A 17,237-nucleotide genomic window follows, 5' to 3' on the forward strand; every position below is an offset into this window, starting at 1 on the left:
TGGAGTTTGGAGGAAGAACCGCTGGGGTGTAGAGGCACGGGCTTTGGAAAGAGAAGGCGTCCTTAGCTTAATGGTACTGACTGTTCGCGTTTTTGCCTTCACGGATGACCCAGAGGTTCAACAAGGCTACACTCTGCTCCAACAAGGAGTTGGGGTTTTCCACACGGATCCTGTTGATGTCTTCCACACTGAACTGCAGCTCCCGAGCCAACTCTGCAAGCAAAGACCCGAAGCCAAGGGTGAGCTACGCCAGAGCCCGGCTCCGGCTCCCCAGCTGGGCATCGTGGAGTGGAGGCATCCGGTAGGGAGTGCCGGGAGCTAAAGGACAGCCTGGCCCTGCATTTGGTAGTCTTTCCCACGCAGAGGTGCCTAGTGAAACAGAGACACCTGCATCTTTTTATCTCCAGAAAGTGGGGCAGGAACAGGAGTACTCAAAAAATAAGGAGTGAACGACGAATGAATGAATGTCCTTTCTCTCTTTCATCACTTCACACACGAGATGACAACCCTGAGCCTCTCAGCAAGTCTAGCGCTCACGCCAGGTCACGGAACAAGCCAATGCCAGAGCCAGATGCGGGCTGAGCCTCCGGATACCCGCACCAGGGCCGTCTGTAGGACACCAGGATGCCACTTACTTTCTACCAGAAAGCAATTAGAATGGAAATGCATCTCTGCACTTAGGTTTCTTCAGGGAAAGGCATTATTTACATTTAAAATGAAAATACAAGTTCCTGTCTGAATGCAAGGCAGTAACACAGAATGTTAGTTTTTCCCTCCCAGTGTTTTTATTGTTATTTCTCACAGGTGCTTTGGAAGGGAGAACAGCCTCAGGGTCTAATTTCAAGGATGAGGAAGACCAGAGGGACAGGGATAGTAAGAATCAGAATGTACACCCACCACACACGCGTGCGCACACACACACGCACAAGCAGCAGCAACGGACATTCTTTTTTGGCTTAAGAACTGAATAGTCCCTGAATCTCTGTTGTAAATTTTTCCCAGAGTCTTTCAGCAGGTTATTGCTAAGGTTTCTGGGTTTTTCTGAAGCCTTCTCTACAGGGAGCCTAATGAAGGAAGTCCATTCATATGAAAGCTAACAAAAAAGGGGGAGTGGACTAAGTCATAGGGCTGGTGACTTGAGTAAAACACATTTTGAGCTTTCACGGAATTTTTCCCACACACAGCCTCACTCCAAGTGAGATCTGCCCTTGCTGTGGATGGGACTTCTGGTCGACCTCAGGGACAGCCAGAGATTATTAGGTAACCTTGAGACTTCTTTTCTTTCTTTCTCTCTTTCCCTCCACAAAGCCAGGCTTTGAGGAAGGGCAACGTGAGTGTGGGGAGCAGTGGACAGGTGCTCAGGAGATGTAGTTTTTTTGTCTGTGTTTTTTATTTGTTGGATGGTTTTCCAGAGTTCTCTCACTAACTAGCTATAAAACTAGAGCCATTTTATTGAGCGGGGTCTCAGTTTTCCCATCTGTAAAATGAGGTGAACCAGAGTCTAAGGTCTCTTGTAACTTCAAAAGTTAATTCCTGGGGCGCCTGGGTGGCTCAGTGGGTTAAGCCACTGCCTTCGGCTCAGATCATGATCTCAGGGGTCCTGGGATCGAGTCCCGCATCGGGCTCTCTGCTCTCAGCAGGGAGCCTGCTTCCTCCTCTCTCTCTCTACCTGCCTCTCTGCCTACTTGTGATCTCTCTGTGTCAAATAAATAAATAAAATCTTAAAAAAAAAAAAAGTTAATTCCTTCTGGGGTGCCCGGGTGGTGCAGTTGGTGGAATATCTAACTCTCGGTTTTGGCTCAGGTCATGATGCCGGGGTCATAGGATCAAGCCCCGAGCTGGGCTCAGTGCTCAGTGTGGAGTCTGCTTCAGAGTCGCCCTCTCTCTCTCTCAAATAAATAAAATCTTAAAGAAAAAAAAAAAAAACCAAACAACTTAATTCTTTCTTATAAAGAAAAACCCGGCAGAAATGGAGGAGGGAGGGAGCTCACGTTGCACTGGCACGCAAAGGCATTGCTGGGTCAACAGACTTATCTGAGACAATCACACATCAGATGCACCAAGGATGGTGAGAAGAGGTTGTTCGTGAGGGGACAGGAGCTGCAGGGCCGTGTGTAGACTGGCAAAGTGCCCTTCTGCCCCCAGTTCCCCAACTCACCCGCCCAGCTGAGGCCGAGGTGTTCTGATATAATAGCCATCTTCATATTTGCTCGGTCTGTCCCACTGAGGGAACCTGGGGAGAAGAAACGTTGGGTTGCGGTCAGTAGTCTTGACAGGACACAGCATCAGCAGGTGTGAGTAACTGACCTCAGATGGAGGTTCAGTTCACAGGCAGACCTCAGTGTCCTCACGGCTAAGCCTGTGAAGGGTAGGTGCCACCTGGGGCCAAAGGCTCCCAATGCTCTGCTCATAATAGGCCAAGCAAAGTGCATCAACGCGGAGCTCTTATAGGAGCGAGGGGGAGGGATGTCACCTACAACCTTCTGGAAAGGCAGGGAGCATGCCCTGTAAAGAGGTTTATACCCAGGGAAGGTTCGCTGAGGATGCTGTATCTCAGGGCCAGCGGCGTCAGAGTCCTTCTCCTCTCATCGGCACTGCTCACCTGCAGAGGAAAGGACACGGTGGGTCTGGGGCTTCCCCATCTTGGAGTGCCTTCAAGCCCGTGGGCTGTGGGGAGGGACAGGACACCCGTCGTGGCAAACAGTAAGTGACTCTGTTTCTCTGGAGCAGAGAACAGGCGTGTGCACAGAGGTGGGGGCGAGAGGGAGTGAGACATTCGCATCCTTTATTAACAGGAACAAGAACATTGAGGGCGATCTCGTGTGGCCCTGACCAGGTGGTCAGGCCCTGTCTGACACTTGTGACAGCCTCTGGGTAGGTACTAGTGCGACTCCCATCGCACCGATGAGGGTACTGAGGCACAGACAGGTGAAGTAACTTGCCCAAGGTCACTCATAAGCGGCGGAGCTGGGGTTTGAACTGAAAAACCAAGTCTGTCTTTCCAGGTTCCTTTATACTCAAAAGACCTGTTTTCAGTACTTGGCCCGAGGCCTAGCAGCCCAGCCCTGAGGAGAAGTACCCAGAGGCTTGCTCAGTGCTGCAAGAAACCCTCCTTTGAAAGAGAGGTTGGTTCACACTCTCCCTGGACAGTAAAGAGAAACTGAGCCACAACACATGGACAAAGCCCCGCTTTTTCCCGAGTAGGGCGTGGAAGGCCACCAGTTGCCAGCGGCAGCAGAAGAACAAGAACATGGAGATGCTCGAGCCTTCCAAAGTCCCCAGGTTAGTGGTTGGTGACTCTGAGGCTTTTACAGGGATGGATAAGTCAACATACTTGGTCAGGACGCCTTTGCTGAGCTCAAAAATCTGGTTGTTTGCAGCGGCTCAGACACAAGGGCTCCCCTCTCTGAGGGCCTGACACCCTGGGGAGGATAAGCAAGTACATGAACAAGGGGCTTGGAAAAAAACCTGCGAACATCCAGTAACCTTGAGCCATTTGACACCTGGTTCTATGTCTCAGAGGCCTCGGACAAGGCATGCCACGGTGGATGCCTGTGGCGCTCCTTCTAACCTTCGAGAAAGAACATCCTTGAGGGCCCAAGGCCCACAGTGAGAACACTCATCCCGAGGGCTGACGCTGGCATCATTCCTAGCTTGCGGGAAGGGCTTTGGGGGGAGGGTGGCACTCTGCCAAGCCACAGTCAAGGGTCCAGGGGACAGCCAAAGGCCTTCCTGGACCTCAGGGAATTCGAAGGCAACTTTTCAACAGGAAGAAGTCCTTTGGAAGCACCTGACCTTGAGTCTGTGCGGGGACCCCCTCCCTCCGGCAAGGGCCCTCCCCGGGGGCAGCTCACCTTCGTGCAGGGAGGCATGGTGATGTTCAAGTGGCAGAGAATGTGCTGGGCGTCCTCATACTTCATGGCCTTGCGCAGAAACGACAAGGACCCTGCTGGCTCTCGGCTGCTGTCCCTCACCTAAGTTCAAGCACACAAAGGTAAGACTCAGGCGTCCTATTCCAAAGACTTCGAGATTTCTGCCTCCCAGATTGAGACCCGGAGGATTCATTGGCACCTTCACCGGTATGGCCAAGCGGTTCTCCCGAAACGACTGGAACTGGAAACTCCGCTGCTGGGCAGCCTTTCTGACGGGTACCAGGTTCCCAAAGAGCTCTGCGAAAAGAGGCATTCCTTCCAGAACCTGCAGGAGGAGAAAAGCAGATACAGCTGGTCAGGGAGACTCGCCTGCCAGTCCTCTCCTGCCACCAGCTCTGGTCTTTCCTTCGCCAGCTCATGCCCCGTCTACTGCACCAGACACGGGGGCTATGCTCCAAGAAACCCCACCATTTCTTTCAAAAAAGGCTTTGTTTCCGAGGTTGTTATGGGCGAGGCATGCTTTCTCGCTTCAAAGGATTTTATAATAGGCAAGCATCTTTGTATATCCGTGGGTGGTGGGTCAAGATCGCCATCTGAGAACTCTAGAACTCCACTAAAGGATTATCACAGGGCTTCCCCAGGGGAGCTGGATCTTTTGACACCTGTTCAGAAAAATTTGGTTTATGAAAAGTGCTAAAAGGACCACATTACAGAAATCCCTACTGTGCCTATAATGCTTTCAACTGAGATGTTATCATTAGACCCATTTGACAGTTGAGGAAACTGAGGCCCAAAGAGAAGAAATGCTTTGTCCAGTTAGTTCCTGAATCAGAACTAGAGGTATGGCTCCAGAGGGCCAGCCCCGTGCCCTTGGCCCTTGCGGAAGGTCCAGAACAAACTCTGAGGCCAGACGTTTGGAACGGTTCTGGCTCCTTGCCCATCTTGACACGACAAATCCAGGAGCCAGGAATAGGCTCCAATCCAGTCCTCGTTCCTTTCTTCTCATGTCATTCGTCCAGCCGTCCTCCCCGCCTCATCGGGGCACTACCAGAACCCTGACATAGCGGTTGAGCTCGTGCACTCTGAGCTCAGACTGCTGCGACAAATCCTTCCTCTGCCTTTTCCTTAGTCGTGTGACCTTGGAGGGTGACTTCACCTCTCCAGCCCGGGTTCCCCAGTCTGCGGGCAGGGGTAGTGTAAGAGCACGCCCGGTGGTGAGAACGGGCACAGCCAGGCACGGTACCTCTATGTCCCTGCTCCGAGCGACCTCGACGAAGTTCTCGTGCTGCTCCAGGGTCTTGTCCACTTTATCGTCTGTCATGCAGTAGCAGCGCAGACGCCCCTCACGGGGGTCATTCATCTTGGCGAAAATGACGAACTTGGCCATGTAGGGCACCGCGGTGAGCTCCTTGTACAGCAGAGTGGCGAAGTTCACAGCTTCGGCAGTCCGAGGACAGTCGGACAGCCAGAACCTAGACAGAGGGGGCTGATCGGAAGTGTGTCCGATGGAGAGTGTCAGCTCTGTGCCGACCGAAGGCACCTTTGCACCCTAGTGATGGCTGCTCTGACACGCCCGCTGGTCACTGTGCGGCCTCTGTGTGCAAAGGGGCAGCGGAGGGCCCCGTCTCGGTTTCAAGCCCGGGACGGGAGGGTTGAAGCATGAGGATGGGGCGTGAGGAGGGTCAGCGCTGATCCCCTTGGTAGAGGGTCTGGGGTCTCTGGGCTAGGGGGGCCGCGCCCTACCTGGCAGAGACGTTGGTGGTGAAGGCAGCACACTCGTTGGCATACACAAGCTTGGTGGTCCCCGTTATGTCTTCCCACTGGGCTTGGTCTGTTCCTCCTGTAACGGGAGCAAAGACGGGCTGGCGGACGGCGTTCAGATGGCAGACACGGAGCTTGGCGAGATGCTAAGGGCAGAGTGTGGAAGGGCAGAGCCGGGCCCCTCGGTGGGGGCCTGAGCACAGCTTTGCTCACACACTCTCCCGCTCCTCCTGGCCACTTCTCCTCTAGGGGTCAGAGGGCCAGTCCACGGAGGGGGCTCTTCTCACATGGATCCCCTTCCCTCCTTCCCTTCCAAGAGCACGTCCTTAGGGAAGCCATAGCAAAGCTGACGGCCAGCTTCACCCTCTCCCGTCTCCCTTGAGTGTGGCCACAGGGAGCTGTGGCTGCCCAGAAGGTGGAACAGAGGCAAAAGGGACGCCTCTCACCAGTGACACTGCAGAGCAGGCGCAGGCTGGTGGTATCCCCCTCCCCGCTGTCCCTCGGGTTGTCCGTCCAGGAAGGAGGGAGTGGGATCCGAAGCCCAATGGGACGGTAGAACTTCCGGCGTCGAGGCTCCACAGTGACAATGGGGCTGAACGTGGCCTGGTTGCCCAGGAGTTTGGTGACCAGCTCATCCGGCACAGGCTGGGCCTGCGAGGCATCAAAGGTGGACCCTCAGCCTCGAGGAGCAGAGGGCCTTACTCGCGAGGGCCAGCACACCCCCAAAAGGACAGCAGGCTGTTTACGTAGAGGGCCAAGTTTCCTGGGGGGCTGGGGGGGCCCTCCACTGTCAGACCCTGCAGATCGGTTTTGCTGAGCACAAGCTGACTCTGGGCTGAGGTCACTGCTCGGCTGTCTTTCTAGAGCCCTTTCTCCCCCTTTCCCTCCTGCATCTCATTCGAGGGATGATTTGGTCTTTGCCCCGAATTAGGTAGCTCTCCAGGAAGACTTGTGGCTGCATGCCCTATGGTGGGGGGAGGGGTGTTCTGCAACTTAACAGGCAGCACCTGCCTTTTCCTCTCTTTGGAGGTTGAAGGCCATACCTCTAACTGGAATTTTAAGGCATTAGACAAGAGTGGGGGGACGCGCTGGGGAAGAGGGCTGTCCTCCTGGGGGCCTTGAATTCCTCCCATCCTCCAGGAACTCTGTCTGAGCCGGTGGGGGGCAAGAAAGAGAGCCGTGTCACCTGCAGAGCCAGCTTCACTCTCTTGGTGACAGCATTTTCAGGGAACGTGGCCTGCACCAGCGGGACCAGCTTGCTCTTCAGGAAGCCCCCCTCGGGGCCAATGGTGTCATAGTCCTGGCACAGCCGCGACATGATCACGAAGTACAAAGGGAAGTCGGTGGTGATGATGCGACAGACCCTCTTCTTCTCCAGCTCCTCCAGACTGCCCAGCTCTGGAATCACACGGCACAGCGCCGCCCGCCCCCGTCACACCGGCTGCAGGCTCAGCCCCTGGGTCCCCAGGACGTCCTCGTCCCTGGCTCCTAAGGCACGGCCCCTCCGCGGGCATGGGGGATCTGGGCGCCCACTTAGATGCCCCAGGGACCCGGAACTGGACCTGCTGGGGCCAACTCCAGTTTCTCCCACTCCCCTGACCCCAGGCGGCCCCACCCTAACTTTGCAAGCACAAATCCCCCTTCTGAAGGAGGCTGCCCTGGGGCCGCTACCTTCGTCCATCCCGTTAAGGATCTGGTCCATATCCAGGTAGCTCTCTCCATAGCGGCTCCTGTGCTCCTTCCACACAGAGCCGTTTTCACTGCGCAGCACCACGAGCTCACGGTCCCCACGGCCATGGGAGGCGAAGTGCGGGATCTCGACGATCACGGGGCTGAGGGAACAGAGAAGAGTGGGGGCAAGGGACATGGAGGGGGGTGTGCATGCCGGCAGGCAGGCAGCTAGGCACAGGGGAAAGGACAGGAGAAGGGGAACAGTGTGTCCCCACCTGCAGGGAGAAGAGATCCTGCAGCCAGAGCGAGGCCACCCCAGGGGCAGGTCCCGGCAGGGAAAGAGACCTGCCTTGGGTTCCAAGAGCCCCCCACTCGCTGCCGGGCCCCCGGGGAATGGCGAGCGTAGGATTCCATCCCATTTCACAGGGGGCCCTCCTGCCACGGCCACAGCGGAGGCTCACCTATTAACCTAGTTACCCAGACCTTGGACCTGATGCCAAGGACCCACTGGACATCCCTGTATGTCCCCAGATGGGGGACCAAAGCTCTCCTAGCCTCGGCTGCCTCCTCTGTTCACCAGTGCTGATGACATTTCCCTCAGAGGGAGGCTTCGATGATCCCACGGAAAAGGGAAAGTCCACACCAAAGCATTCTGCCGGCTGTGGCGGGAGCTCAGCGGCGGGGATGGCACTGGACAACGGTGGGCGGGCAGGCTCCCAGCGCAAGACAGATGACCGCTACCGTCCATGGAGCCTGACACGTAACCAGCTCAAGCAGAGCTCCGCACTTCGCTTCAGAAAAGGCAAGGAATAGGGCCCTGAAGCCCATTGATCCTGTCCTGGGGGGCAACGCTGTAGCGCTGTCTTCTAGAAATGCCACTTTAGAGCTTAAAGAATTAAACCCTTGGGGGCCCCCAAAGGAGCCCCATCTTCTCAGTCCTGTACAATTTGAGAGCAGTGAGCGGCATCTGTCTATACACTCCTTGGTGTGTCTGGAGAAGGGGAGGGGAGGCCAAGGCCTGGTGCGGGGCTTGCCTCTCCCTCTGCTCGGAGGCCAGGCTGGTTGTGGGTGGCTGCCGCGGAAGCGGCCGTGACCGACCAGCAGGGCAGGGACGGGCTGGGGACTCGTATGGCGTCCACGCACGTCCAGCGCGAGTGACCTCTCACCTTAAGAACTGGGCCCCCGTGGGTCCCAGCGCAATGATCCTGCTGGCCAGGCCCTCCTCCTCGGCCAGTGGGGGCGGCGTGCTCAGCTTCTGGGGCTTGACCAGGCGGCAGGTGATGCGCGTGGGGGCAGCGCACGTCCGGGGGGGGATCACCACCCGCAGGCCATTGTGCCGACTCCCCCGCATGGAGCCTCCTCGGGCGTCCACCATGAAGCTCACCAGGAACCTACGGCCCAGGCAGATCCATGTCGGGCTTCTGCGCACGCTCTGCGGCGCGGAGAGGGAGGACCCAGAACCCTCGAGGCCCGGTCACAGGGCTCACTCACCCTGTGTGGACGGGGCTGGCCACGGGGCTGATGTTGTCTGAGGTCTCTGTGGCCGGGCTGCTGGGGATGAGTGAGTCTTCGTCATACTCCTTAGACGCCTGAAGAGGAGAGGAAGGACAGATGTCCCATCACTTCCTGGGCCACGGGGGCTGGCTAGCTCAGGGGTGGTGCTCTGGGCTGGGGGGGCTCAGGAGCTCTCCTTGCCAGGAAGCAAGTGACCGGATGGAGGAAGTAGTCCCACACACTCACCACTGAACCTTTAGGGACAAGGCTTTCCTGGAGTTGAAAAGGAAGCCCAGACTTCATCCTACCATCATGGCTTCTCCTTGGCTCCTTTTAGGTCATACGTGGCAGACCATTCCACTCTTCCCTCCAGCCACACCCCAGTGTGAAACCCGTTCTAGGGAGCTTGGTTTTCACACACCACTGGAGCCAGGCACCATCACCTACTAGCTACTTAGCTTGAGCAAGCTACTCGCCAGGAAGACATCTGAGGTACAGGAGGTGACCAGAGCAGACCCTTCCCTTGGGGACTTCCTGTGGCCTCATCTGTAAATGGGACAGTCCCTGCCCCTCATGACACTGCGGTGGCAGGGACTTGGGGCTGCCACGCCTGGGGACTTGCATATCACAAGCACTCACAAAAGCCAGCAGGGTCTGAGTCTGGCCCTGGTCCCTTCTGGGTTCATTCCAACCCTGCTCTTGCTCCCAGGGGGGCCTGATGCCCCTGCCCCTCTCCTTCGCTGGCCCTGTCCACCCACCCACACGACTTGCCTCCTACACAAAGCTTTCCCATGACTCTAACCCAGAAGGCTTCATGCAGCACGATCGAGCACCGGGACAGGGATTCTTCCTGCACGCCCTGTGTCCGAGCCCACCCTTCCCACTGGCCCATCTGCTCCTCAGCCAGCGGGGGTGGGCGTGGTCGCACGGTTCTCACATCAAGCCCGGAGCAGGGCACAGAGTAGGAATCCAGCTATACCCACTGGCTTGAGCTCCTGATTTAGCAAGGGGCTGAGGAGAGTGGGCCGGCCACAGAACAGCAGGGCACAGGTCAACTCGGGGACTTTCTCGTCGTTGTCTTTGGCAGCATCAGGGAATGGGTCAGAGCTGGGCCAGGGCCATAGCTGATCCCACCTCCCAAATCCCTCCCCGTGAGTGACGTCAGCATCACAGCTCTGTGACACACACTAGCATGGAATGGCTGACTGCACAGCTTCGTAGCTGCCTTGTCCCCACACGCCAGCTTTGTCTGGGGCTGTGGCTACTGCCGGGAGACACAGAGCCCTGGGGTGGCAGAGGCCAAGACCCACCGTGGCTGGAAGACGGGCCATGCCCGGCTCAGTTACCCGGTCTTAGGGCAACCCACTCCAACGTCCAAACGCCACTCTGCTTTTTATTCTAGAAAACCCCCTTGCCGTGGCAGAGAAAAAACAAAAAAGGTGCCAAACAACCTATGATTAAATCAAGGGGAATTAAATTGTTTGAAACCACCCCGCTGTTTCCTGGGACAAATTCAGGTGGCATCGAGGGAAGCCACCAAGTCGGGGATTATGGCGACGAACAGTCCCCGGGGGGCACTCTCTGACGTCCCTTCCTGTCTGTATCAGCTCCCAATAATCCCTTGAGGCAGGGGAGGCAGAGACTGACCCCTTTCTAACAGATGTGAAGGAGAGGAGGCCTGCGACTGTGCCGGCAGTTCGGCCACGGCTGCCTCTCTAGCACTGTGACCTGCTGCCCCAGGTTACGCTGAGCCTGTGCATCAGGGGAGTGGGGGGTGGGGGCTGTGGCCCGGATAGCACGGGCTTCAGAGCCAGAATTTTTGGCGTCAATTCTCAGCCTCGCTCGTGACTGAACGAGCGTGTTTCACACACCCTTGGGCTCTCAGAGGCTCCTATCATTCATATCTGGGATAAGAACTCAGGCAGGACAGCGGTCAGCAAGCAGCCCGTGGAAGCAAGGATCTGAGGGATCTGAGAGCCCGGTAAGGGCCACGGGCCTCTGAATGCATAGTTCCCGTCATACTGCAGGTCGTCTCAAAACCATCACTGTCCCGGGTACCCGCTCTCTGCAGACGGGAAGGAAGAGAAAAGGTGCTTCTTACCTGTTCCGGCTCTTCCGCTCTGATCACCACAGTCTCAGGTGTGACACAAGGGATCTTAGGGATGGCTGGTGATTCTACCCTATACGCCCAGAACATTGGGAAGTCAGAAGGATGACCCTTCTACGTGGCCCTCACTTACTGGGAGGCCTCACAAAAACGCTCTGTACCCCCCAATAACCTCTCCCCCCACTGCCCTCTATGCCGCACCCCAAAGAGCCCACCACACAGGCCATACTACTCATCCGCTCGCAGGGACCGGCCTCTTCCCCTCGCCTCAGAGCCTCTCCCTGGGGCCCAGCTATCCTTCGAAGGCCAAGCGACATGGCTGCCTCCTGCCTGAAGCCCTCGCTCACACTTATCTCCTGTTCCCAGCCTCAGAGCCCTTGCAGGGAGGTCCCTCGCTCTGACTGGCTTGGACAGCTCATTCTCCAGGTGTGCGTGCGGTGATCCCACCAAATAAATGGGTCAATTGTTTATGTTGGACCAAGTCTCGTGTTTCGTCCTAGCTGGCGTGTGGTCAATACTCATGGTGTTGAGTTCTGAGATTCCTATTTTTACAGTAAATACTAATGGACTAACTATACTGGGGGTTTCACTTCCCGCTGGCCCCCTGCCCTATTGAGTAGAAGCCATGGACTAGGCCAGCAAATATCTGTTTTTTCAGAAAATACCCAGGAAAGACTCCGTGTTTCTACAGAGGTGTTGCTTTTAGATTAATTCTCCAGGCCTCCCTGTGTGCCGAAGGACCCACATGGGAATAACTCCCAGCAACCCCAGCGGGGGAAGGGGGTGTGTTCCAGGAAGACACAAACCCTCGGTGGGCCTCCCTAGGGCAACATGGTGACAGAGGGACGTGGTCAGCGTGTGAGCTTAGCCTGGCCACCTCGGTGAATGTGAACTTTCCTCAGGGGACATTTCTGGTGGGAAACTGGAGGTGCAGGAGAAAAAGGGGCTGTGAGCAGGGGTCCGAGATGGGGAGGAAGAAAGCTGGGAGCAGGGTCCCGGAAGAGGAAGGGACACACGGCTGGACGGGTTTCCGTGTCACTGACTGGCCATCGAGGCACAGAGCTTGCTGATCCTAAGCATCTGGCTTCCCAGCCTGACCGCCCCAGCATCCTGTCCCTGTCCCCGTCCAGGGCATGCGGTCGGGAGTCCCACTCCTGGGTCCCAGGGCTCGACCTGCGCGTCCACGCTACGCGCGCTCCTTACGCTTGGTCCAGCTTCGGCACGAAGTCCAGCAGCTCCTTCTCTTCATCTATGTCCCTGGAATCCTGCCTCTCAGCCTTGGAGATGAGTTCCTCCCCTGAAACCACACAAGCTGTGGTGAGGCACTGGAGGGAGGGCTCCACTTTTTTTTTTTTTTTAAAAGCGCTCTCCTGCTCCTCCTCTCCGTGCTGGTCCCTGCTGCTCCAAGGGGACCACTGACCGTGTCTTCGGCCAGGCCTGTTCCTCTAGCCCCGGGGCACGGGGCAGGGCAGCCAGGGTGCCTAACCACTTAGTCTATGCCAGGCTTTGTGGAAGACAAAAAACACAGCCCAGAAAGAACTTTCTTGGCTTGACAAGGTGCCCCTCACAGCTGCCCTCGCAGGGTGCGCAGACACCAAGGAAAGATTCGATTCTGTCCTTTGCCACACAGCAGGCTAGGAAAGGATCAGCTATGGTGGGACTGGACCTGTCCATTCTGAAGGGCTCTCGGGTTCTTGGCAATCACGGCAGCCAAAACCTCATTATTTCCTAAGTCCCTTCCAAAGAGATTCAAGCTACGCCTGCAGGGCACACTGCCTCTTTGTTTCTCTCTCCTTTCTGGGACAGGAGTGGGAGCCCTCGACCTTGCAGTGTCACTTCCTGTCACTTGGTGGTGAGTGGCCCGGCTCTGGGATCTGGAGCTGACAGAATGGAAGAACGGCTCATGCAGTCATGATCACGGACACGGTGGCATGGGCACAGACACGGAAATGGACAGGCGGGAGCCACCCGCCTGGGCATGGATCTTACGGGTGTATATCTCCTGTTAGAGTCAAGCTCCTGGCTCCAGACTGTTAGCCATCAGAGGAGGGTGGAAAGCAGGAATGGATTAGTGAGAGCTGGGATTGTGTAGGGTGGAATGCAGTCGTGAGAAAGGGCCACAGGGAACAGAAAGTGTTTCATACCCATTATAGTTATATGAGCAGTTCCTGGAAAGCAAAGAAGAGCCAAGTTTAAGAAAGGACAGGATTGAAGTCAGTTAAATCAAGAGGCATATCATTAAAGGGGACGCAACGGGGGCCTTAATCATCTCCACGACAGGGTTATATCGCCAGGGGCTGGAGGGCGAATCCAGACCCACCCCACTGATTTCACATCACAAGGGGTCCCCTCAGACTTCCGTGAGGAGATGGGCTTATGTGGGGCAGGAAAAAAATACCACAAGCACTCTGTGGGCCACAGAAGCCGAAACGCTACTCATTCCATAAAACGGATACACTCCAAAGCTTACTGACCCATGCATGAGGGGTCAGAAGAGTAGCGTCCTAAGAAAACATTCTTACAGAATTTAAACGAATAGCTTGTCATTGGTTCAAAGCACAAGGAAAATCTCAGGCAAAATTTTATCGCAGTTCCTTACAGTCTGAGAGTTGATCTGAATGGAATTGAACCCCATGTATTACATACATAAACACATATTTTTTATGAAACTTCACGGAATTTCGTATTTTAATCTCCAAGATGTCAGTTGTTGCTTCTCCTCAAGTTACACTAAAGGAGGATTTTTGGTAACAGTCACCCTCGTTAAAAAGCGGTTCTCTCTGGCTTTGATACCAACCGGCAGACCGAGGGTGTGAGGTGGGGCAGGTAGCCTGAAGCCCCCAGCGAGGAGGGCTCACCTGCTCACCGTGCTCCCTTCAGTCTGACTTGTCCCCCGACCCTTTTTGTTAATCCCAGACTTTACCTTCATCTTCAGAGACATCCAGGATCTCATCTACCGTCTCAGGGAAACTCAGCCGATGCTTGTCACTGGTTAACTAAATTGAGAAAAAGCAGAGACTAGAACCCAGGCAGAACAGTGGGCCCTGTCAGTGACCCAGCTGAACTACCGAAGACTGAATTGCTGGGTTATGACTGTGGAGGCAGGAAGGAGGTGGGAAAGGAGGTTCGTCTTTGCCCTCTGCCTGACAGCTGATGTCTGGCGAGGGCACAAACAGGCACCGCCAGCTTCCCCCATCCCCCTCTCTTTTCCCGAACCACCTTGCGTTTTGCCCCCTCGGTCCGCTCACAGCCCTAACTCTTCTGGCCACTAGGTGGCAGCACAAGCCCGCGTGATGGAGAACACTTGCCCCGTCCCCGCCCCACGCTGGCCTGGGGCTTCCTGCCCTGTCCCCAGAATGCGCTCCTCTTCCCCCTTCTGGGAATAACCCACGCGGGCGCCCTGTCGGTCAGGCCGCGTGTGTCCGGGGGAGCGGTGCGGGTGCAGTGGAGATGCTGACATACCACAAAACTGGGCTCATCCGTGACAACCTTGAGCACGTCGGTGACAGATATGTAGCCCAAGCGCTTGGCTATTGCCAGAGGTGTGGTTCCATTCTGGGGAAGACAACAGAGAGAGGGCGGGATCAGACAAGGAAGGGACTCCTGGGGGCAAGCCCTGCCCTTTTTGCACAGACCACACTCCCGTTCTCCTCGGTTGGAAGGGTCTAGGTGGACGTGCTGTGTGCCTCAGAGCCCAGAGCAAGGCCCCTGCGCGTGTGTGAGCCCAGATAGGTGTTAGCAACCAGGCTTGCAAAGACCCGTGCAGAAGAAAGAAAAGTGATCCTTTAAATCAGCACTGAGCGTGGGAGTTTTGAAATGAGAACAGGGGATGTCTTGCCAGGACCTGCCCCGAACTGCCAAGGGGGGACCAAACCATCCGGAAGGAATGGGTCCAGAAGGCACCATATGCAGTTCTGGAAGATTCTGGAATACGAACATGAAGAGCAATGCTTCTCACTGCTCCCAGCACTGGTTCTTTGGGTGCCAGTGTCTGAGTGTTAAAATAGTTAAAATAACCCATACACACTTCAGTGAACTGTTCAGGCCAATCAGAAATCATAATCACCAGAAACAGGGGAGGGGAATATTTTCACTCTGATTTGAAGAGACAGAGCTGCGTGGAAGTAAACTAATGTTGAAGCTTTATTTTCCTTTTGAGTTCTTGATTTCCAATCAAAGGTCCATACGCTTTCAGAGCTAGAAGTGACCATGGGGAAGATCTAGAAAAGCCTTCGTGGTGTCGGTTGAGGAAGCCTTACTCAACTATGATTGTGACACCAAAGACCACCCTGAAGCCCCCAAACAGCAGGAACCCACCCGAGACGTTTGGTTGTGCTCACACGTACTATACTGACAGCAGCTTCACATAGTACGCGAAGAGTTTCAAAGGTAATGTTGACATTAAGGTAAAACGTAAATGGTACTTCAAAGGATACCTTACAGGGATGCCTGGGTGGTTCAGTTGCTTAAGTGTCTGCCTTCTGCTCAAGTTATGATCTCGGGGTTCTCAGTTCAGGTCTGCTTCTCCTTCTCTCTGCCCCTCCCCCCCACTCATGCTCTCTCTCAAATAAATAAAATTAAAAAAAGAAAAAAAAAGAAAGAAAAAGAAAACTCACAGTTCACTAGAACCTACAGTTCGCTTCAGCTCATCCAGGCCCCAGATGGGCAGTAAGGCGAGGCTGAACCTCTGTGGTTAACAGGAGTCTCCCAGGGCCGCCCGTGAAAGTGTTTTTCCAAACTGAGGAAATTGGTGTGTACTTACCGAGCTGACCTCGTTTGGGGAAGCACCATTTTTGAGAAGCAGTGTCACAATGTCTGTATGTCCTTGCTGGGCCGCCTGGTGCAAAGGACTGTATCCTTGCTGTAAAGGATAAACTAACTATGAGAGAAAGAACTTCCCCCATACTACAGAGCTGTCTTCCAGGTGCAGCCCACTAAAACAAGGATTTTCCCTATTTCTGCCTCACGGGTCAAAGCTTAATGTTGTGGCAGAGCCCCAGGCACACCCAGAATAACTCTGACTGCACCTAATTTGGCACTTAAGAAGTATAGAGGTTGGCTTTCCAGTGTTCCCATACCTTAGTTTTGGCATTGACGTCTGCCTGGTGCTGCAGCAGAAACTTCACCAGCTTGATATTTCCATAATGACTGGCCACGTGGAGTGGAGTATAACCCATCTGAAAAGCAAGCAGTGAGGATGAGGGAGCAGGGGGGCTGCCGGGCGTCCCCAGAGCCACTGTGGCTGGGCATTACTGCCATCCTTAGAACAGCTCCTTAAAGGGGAGGATGGCCAGGGAAGCCCACTGGAAGGCTGGCAGCTGCCACAAGGTGCGAGCCGTGCTGCCTGGGAAGGAACAGGGCTTGGTTTCAGACAAATGAAGTCTGAGATGCCTGGGAGTGCCAAGTGTAGATGCCAAGTAGGCAACTGGAAAACGGACCCTGAGCCCCATGAGGAGGTCTAGGTGAGAAGACGTCCATGTGAGGTGGAAATCCTGGACAAGAATGAGCATAGAGAGAAAAAGTGGGGCCCACAATCCAAGGCAGCGTGTAGAGGGAGAGACAGAGAAGAGGTGTGAGGAGGCAGCAGGCAAAGCCGGGGAGCAACAGGTAACAGGAGCCAGAGGACATCAGTCCAGAGGGAGAGAGCTGCCATCGGGCCGTCCGCTGGGGAGGGGGGCCGGGGGGGACACACGGTCGCACAGAGGTTGTTGCCGACTCGGACAAGAGCATACTTATTTCCACTAGAAAGGTGAGATCCCGCTATCCGAAAACCCCACAAAGCCTGTCCAAGTTACTGAGTTGTAATGGAATGGAATTTATAGGAACTGGTCATTGCCTGAAACAAGCAGCTTCGGGGTATTTACTGACTGACTGGAGCCCAGGCTGCGAGGGAGCTCATTTTCAAGGAATCCGTTTTGCTGAATGGTTGGGTGCTTCCCTAAGAGCAGACAAGCCAATGTTCCCTGAGCCCTTATGTCCTAAGTGTCCCCAGGTTGCTGGTTCCAGATCCCAGAAACCATCTTGAAACAGACCCTGGGATCCCCAATTCTAACTGACAGTATTGGATCTCTCATGCAGGACCCCAAAAGATCACAAAAGCCTCTAAGATCCAGCACGTTGTGGGGTTTTAAGCAGATTTTTGGGGAAGCTGCAGACAGTTGGGAGTCAAGGAGCTGCTAGATCTTTCTCAAAGAGACTTCAGCATCACATGGTTGACCCGCGGTCCCTCCCAGACTCTTACTGTCCCCTCCACACTGGACTGAGGGTCCTCCAGGCGGGGTCCCCACCCCCCACTGTGTGTTGTGCTTTCTGTTATCCTCAGCTGCCCCACA

General features: G+C 55.3%; 1 protein-coding gene across 15 annotated transcripts in view; it reads right to left on the reverse strand.

Moving 5' to 3' along the window:
• The window catches only part of ANK1 (ankyrin 1), a 208,955-nt gene that overhangs the window by 32,150 nt on the left and 159,568 nt on the right, over positions 1 to 17,237 (reverse strand). For 9 of the 15 annotated variants that reach the window (XR_009401161.1, XM_059384546.1, XM_059384548.1 and 6 more), the window contains exons 19-37: positions 15,984 to 16,082; positions 15,668 to 15,766; positions 14,368 to 14,460; positions 13,829 to 13,901; positions 13,050 to 13,073; positions 12,109 to 12,202; positions 10,900 to 10,978; positions 8,796 to 8,893; positions 8,471 to 8,695; positions 7,305 to 7,465; positions 6,820 to 7,031; positions 6,080 to 6,284; positions 5,616 to 5,712; positions 5,116 to 5,344; positions 4,072 to 4,197; positions 3,855 to 3,974; positions 2,524 to 2,602; positions 2,159 to 2,233; positions 82 to 213 (exon numbers count right to left, since the gene is read on the reverse strand). Coding sequence is in view for 14 of the 15 variants with exons in the window: in XM_059384546.1 (XP_059240529.1) it covers positions 82 to 213; positions 2,159 to 2,233; positions 2,524 to 2,602; positions 3,855 to 3,974; positions 4,072 to 4,197; positions 5,116 to 5,344; positions 5,616 to 5,712; positions 6,080 to 6,284; positions 6,820 to 7,031; positions 7,305 to 7,465; positions 8,471 to 8,695; positions 8,796 to 8,893; positions 10,900 to 10,978; positions 12,109 to 12,202; positions 13,050 to 13,073; positions 13,829 to 13,901; positions 14,368 to 14,460; positions 15,668 to 15,766; positions 15,984 to 16,082 (2,320 nt within the window). In the remaining variant the exon portion in view is untranslated. The remainder of the gene's footprint in view (positions 1 to 81; positions 214 to 2,158; positions 2,234 to 2,523; positions 2,603 to 3,854; positions 3,975 to 4,071; positions 4,198 to 5,115; positions 5,345 to 5,615; positions 5,713 to 6,079; positions 6,285 to 6,819; positions 7,032 to 7,304; positions 7,466 to 8,470; positions 8,696 to 8,795; positions 8,894 to 10,899; positions 10,979 to 12,108; positions 12,203 to 13,049; positions 13,074 to 13,828; positions 13,902 to 14,367; positions 14,461 to 15,667; positions 15,767 to 15,983; positions 16,083 to 17,237) is intronic. The other 6 variants (XM_059384549.1, XM_059384547.1, XM_059384545.1 and 3 more) reach the window with 1 other exon arrangement.

Source organism: Mustela nigripes, chromosome 18, assembly GCF_022355385.1.
Source record: "Mustela nigripes isolate SB6536 chromosome 18, MUSNIG.SB6536, whole genome shotgun sequence".
Taxonomy (NCBI): Eukaryota; Metazoa; Chordata; class Mammalia; order Carnivora; family Mustelidae; genus Mustela; species Mustela nigripes.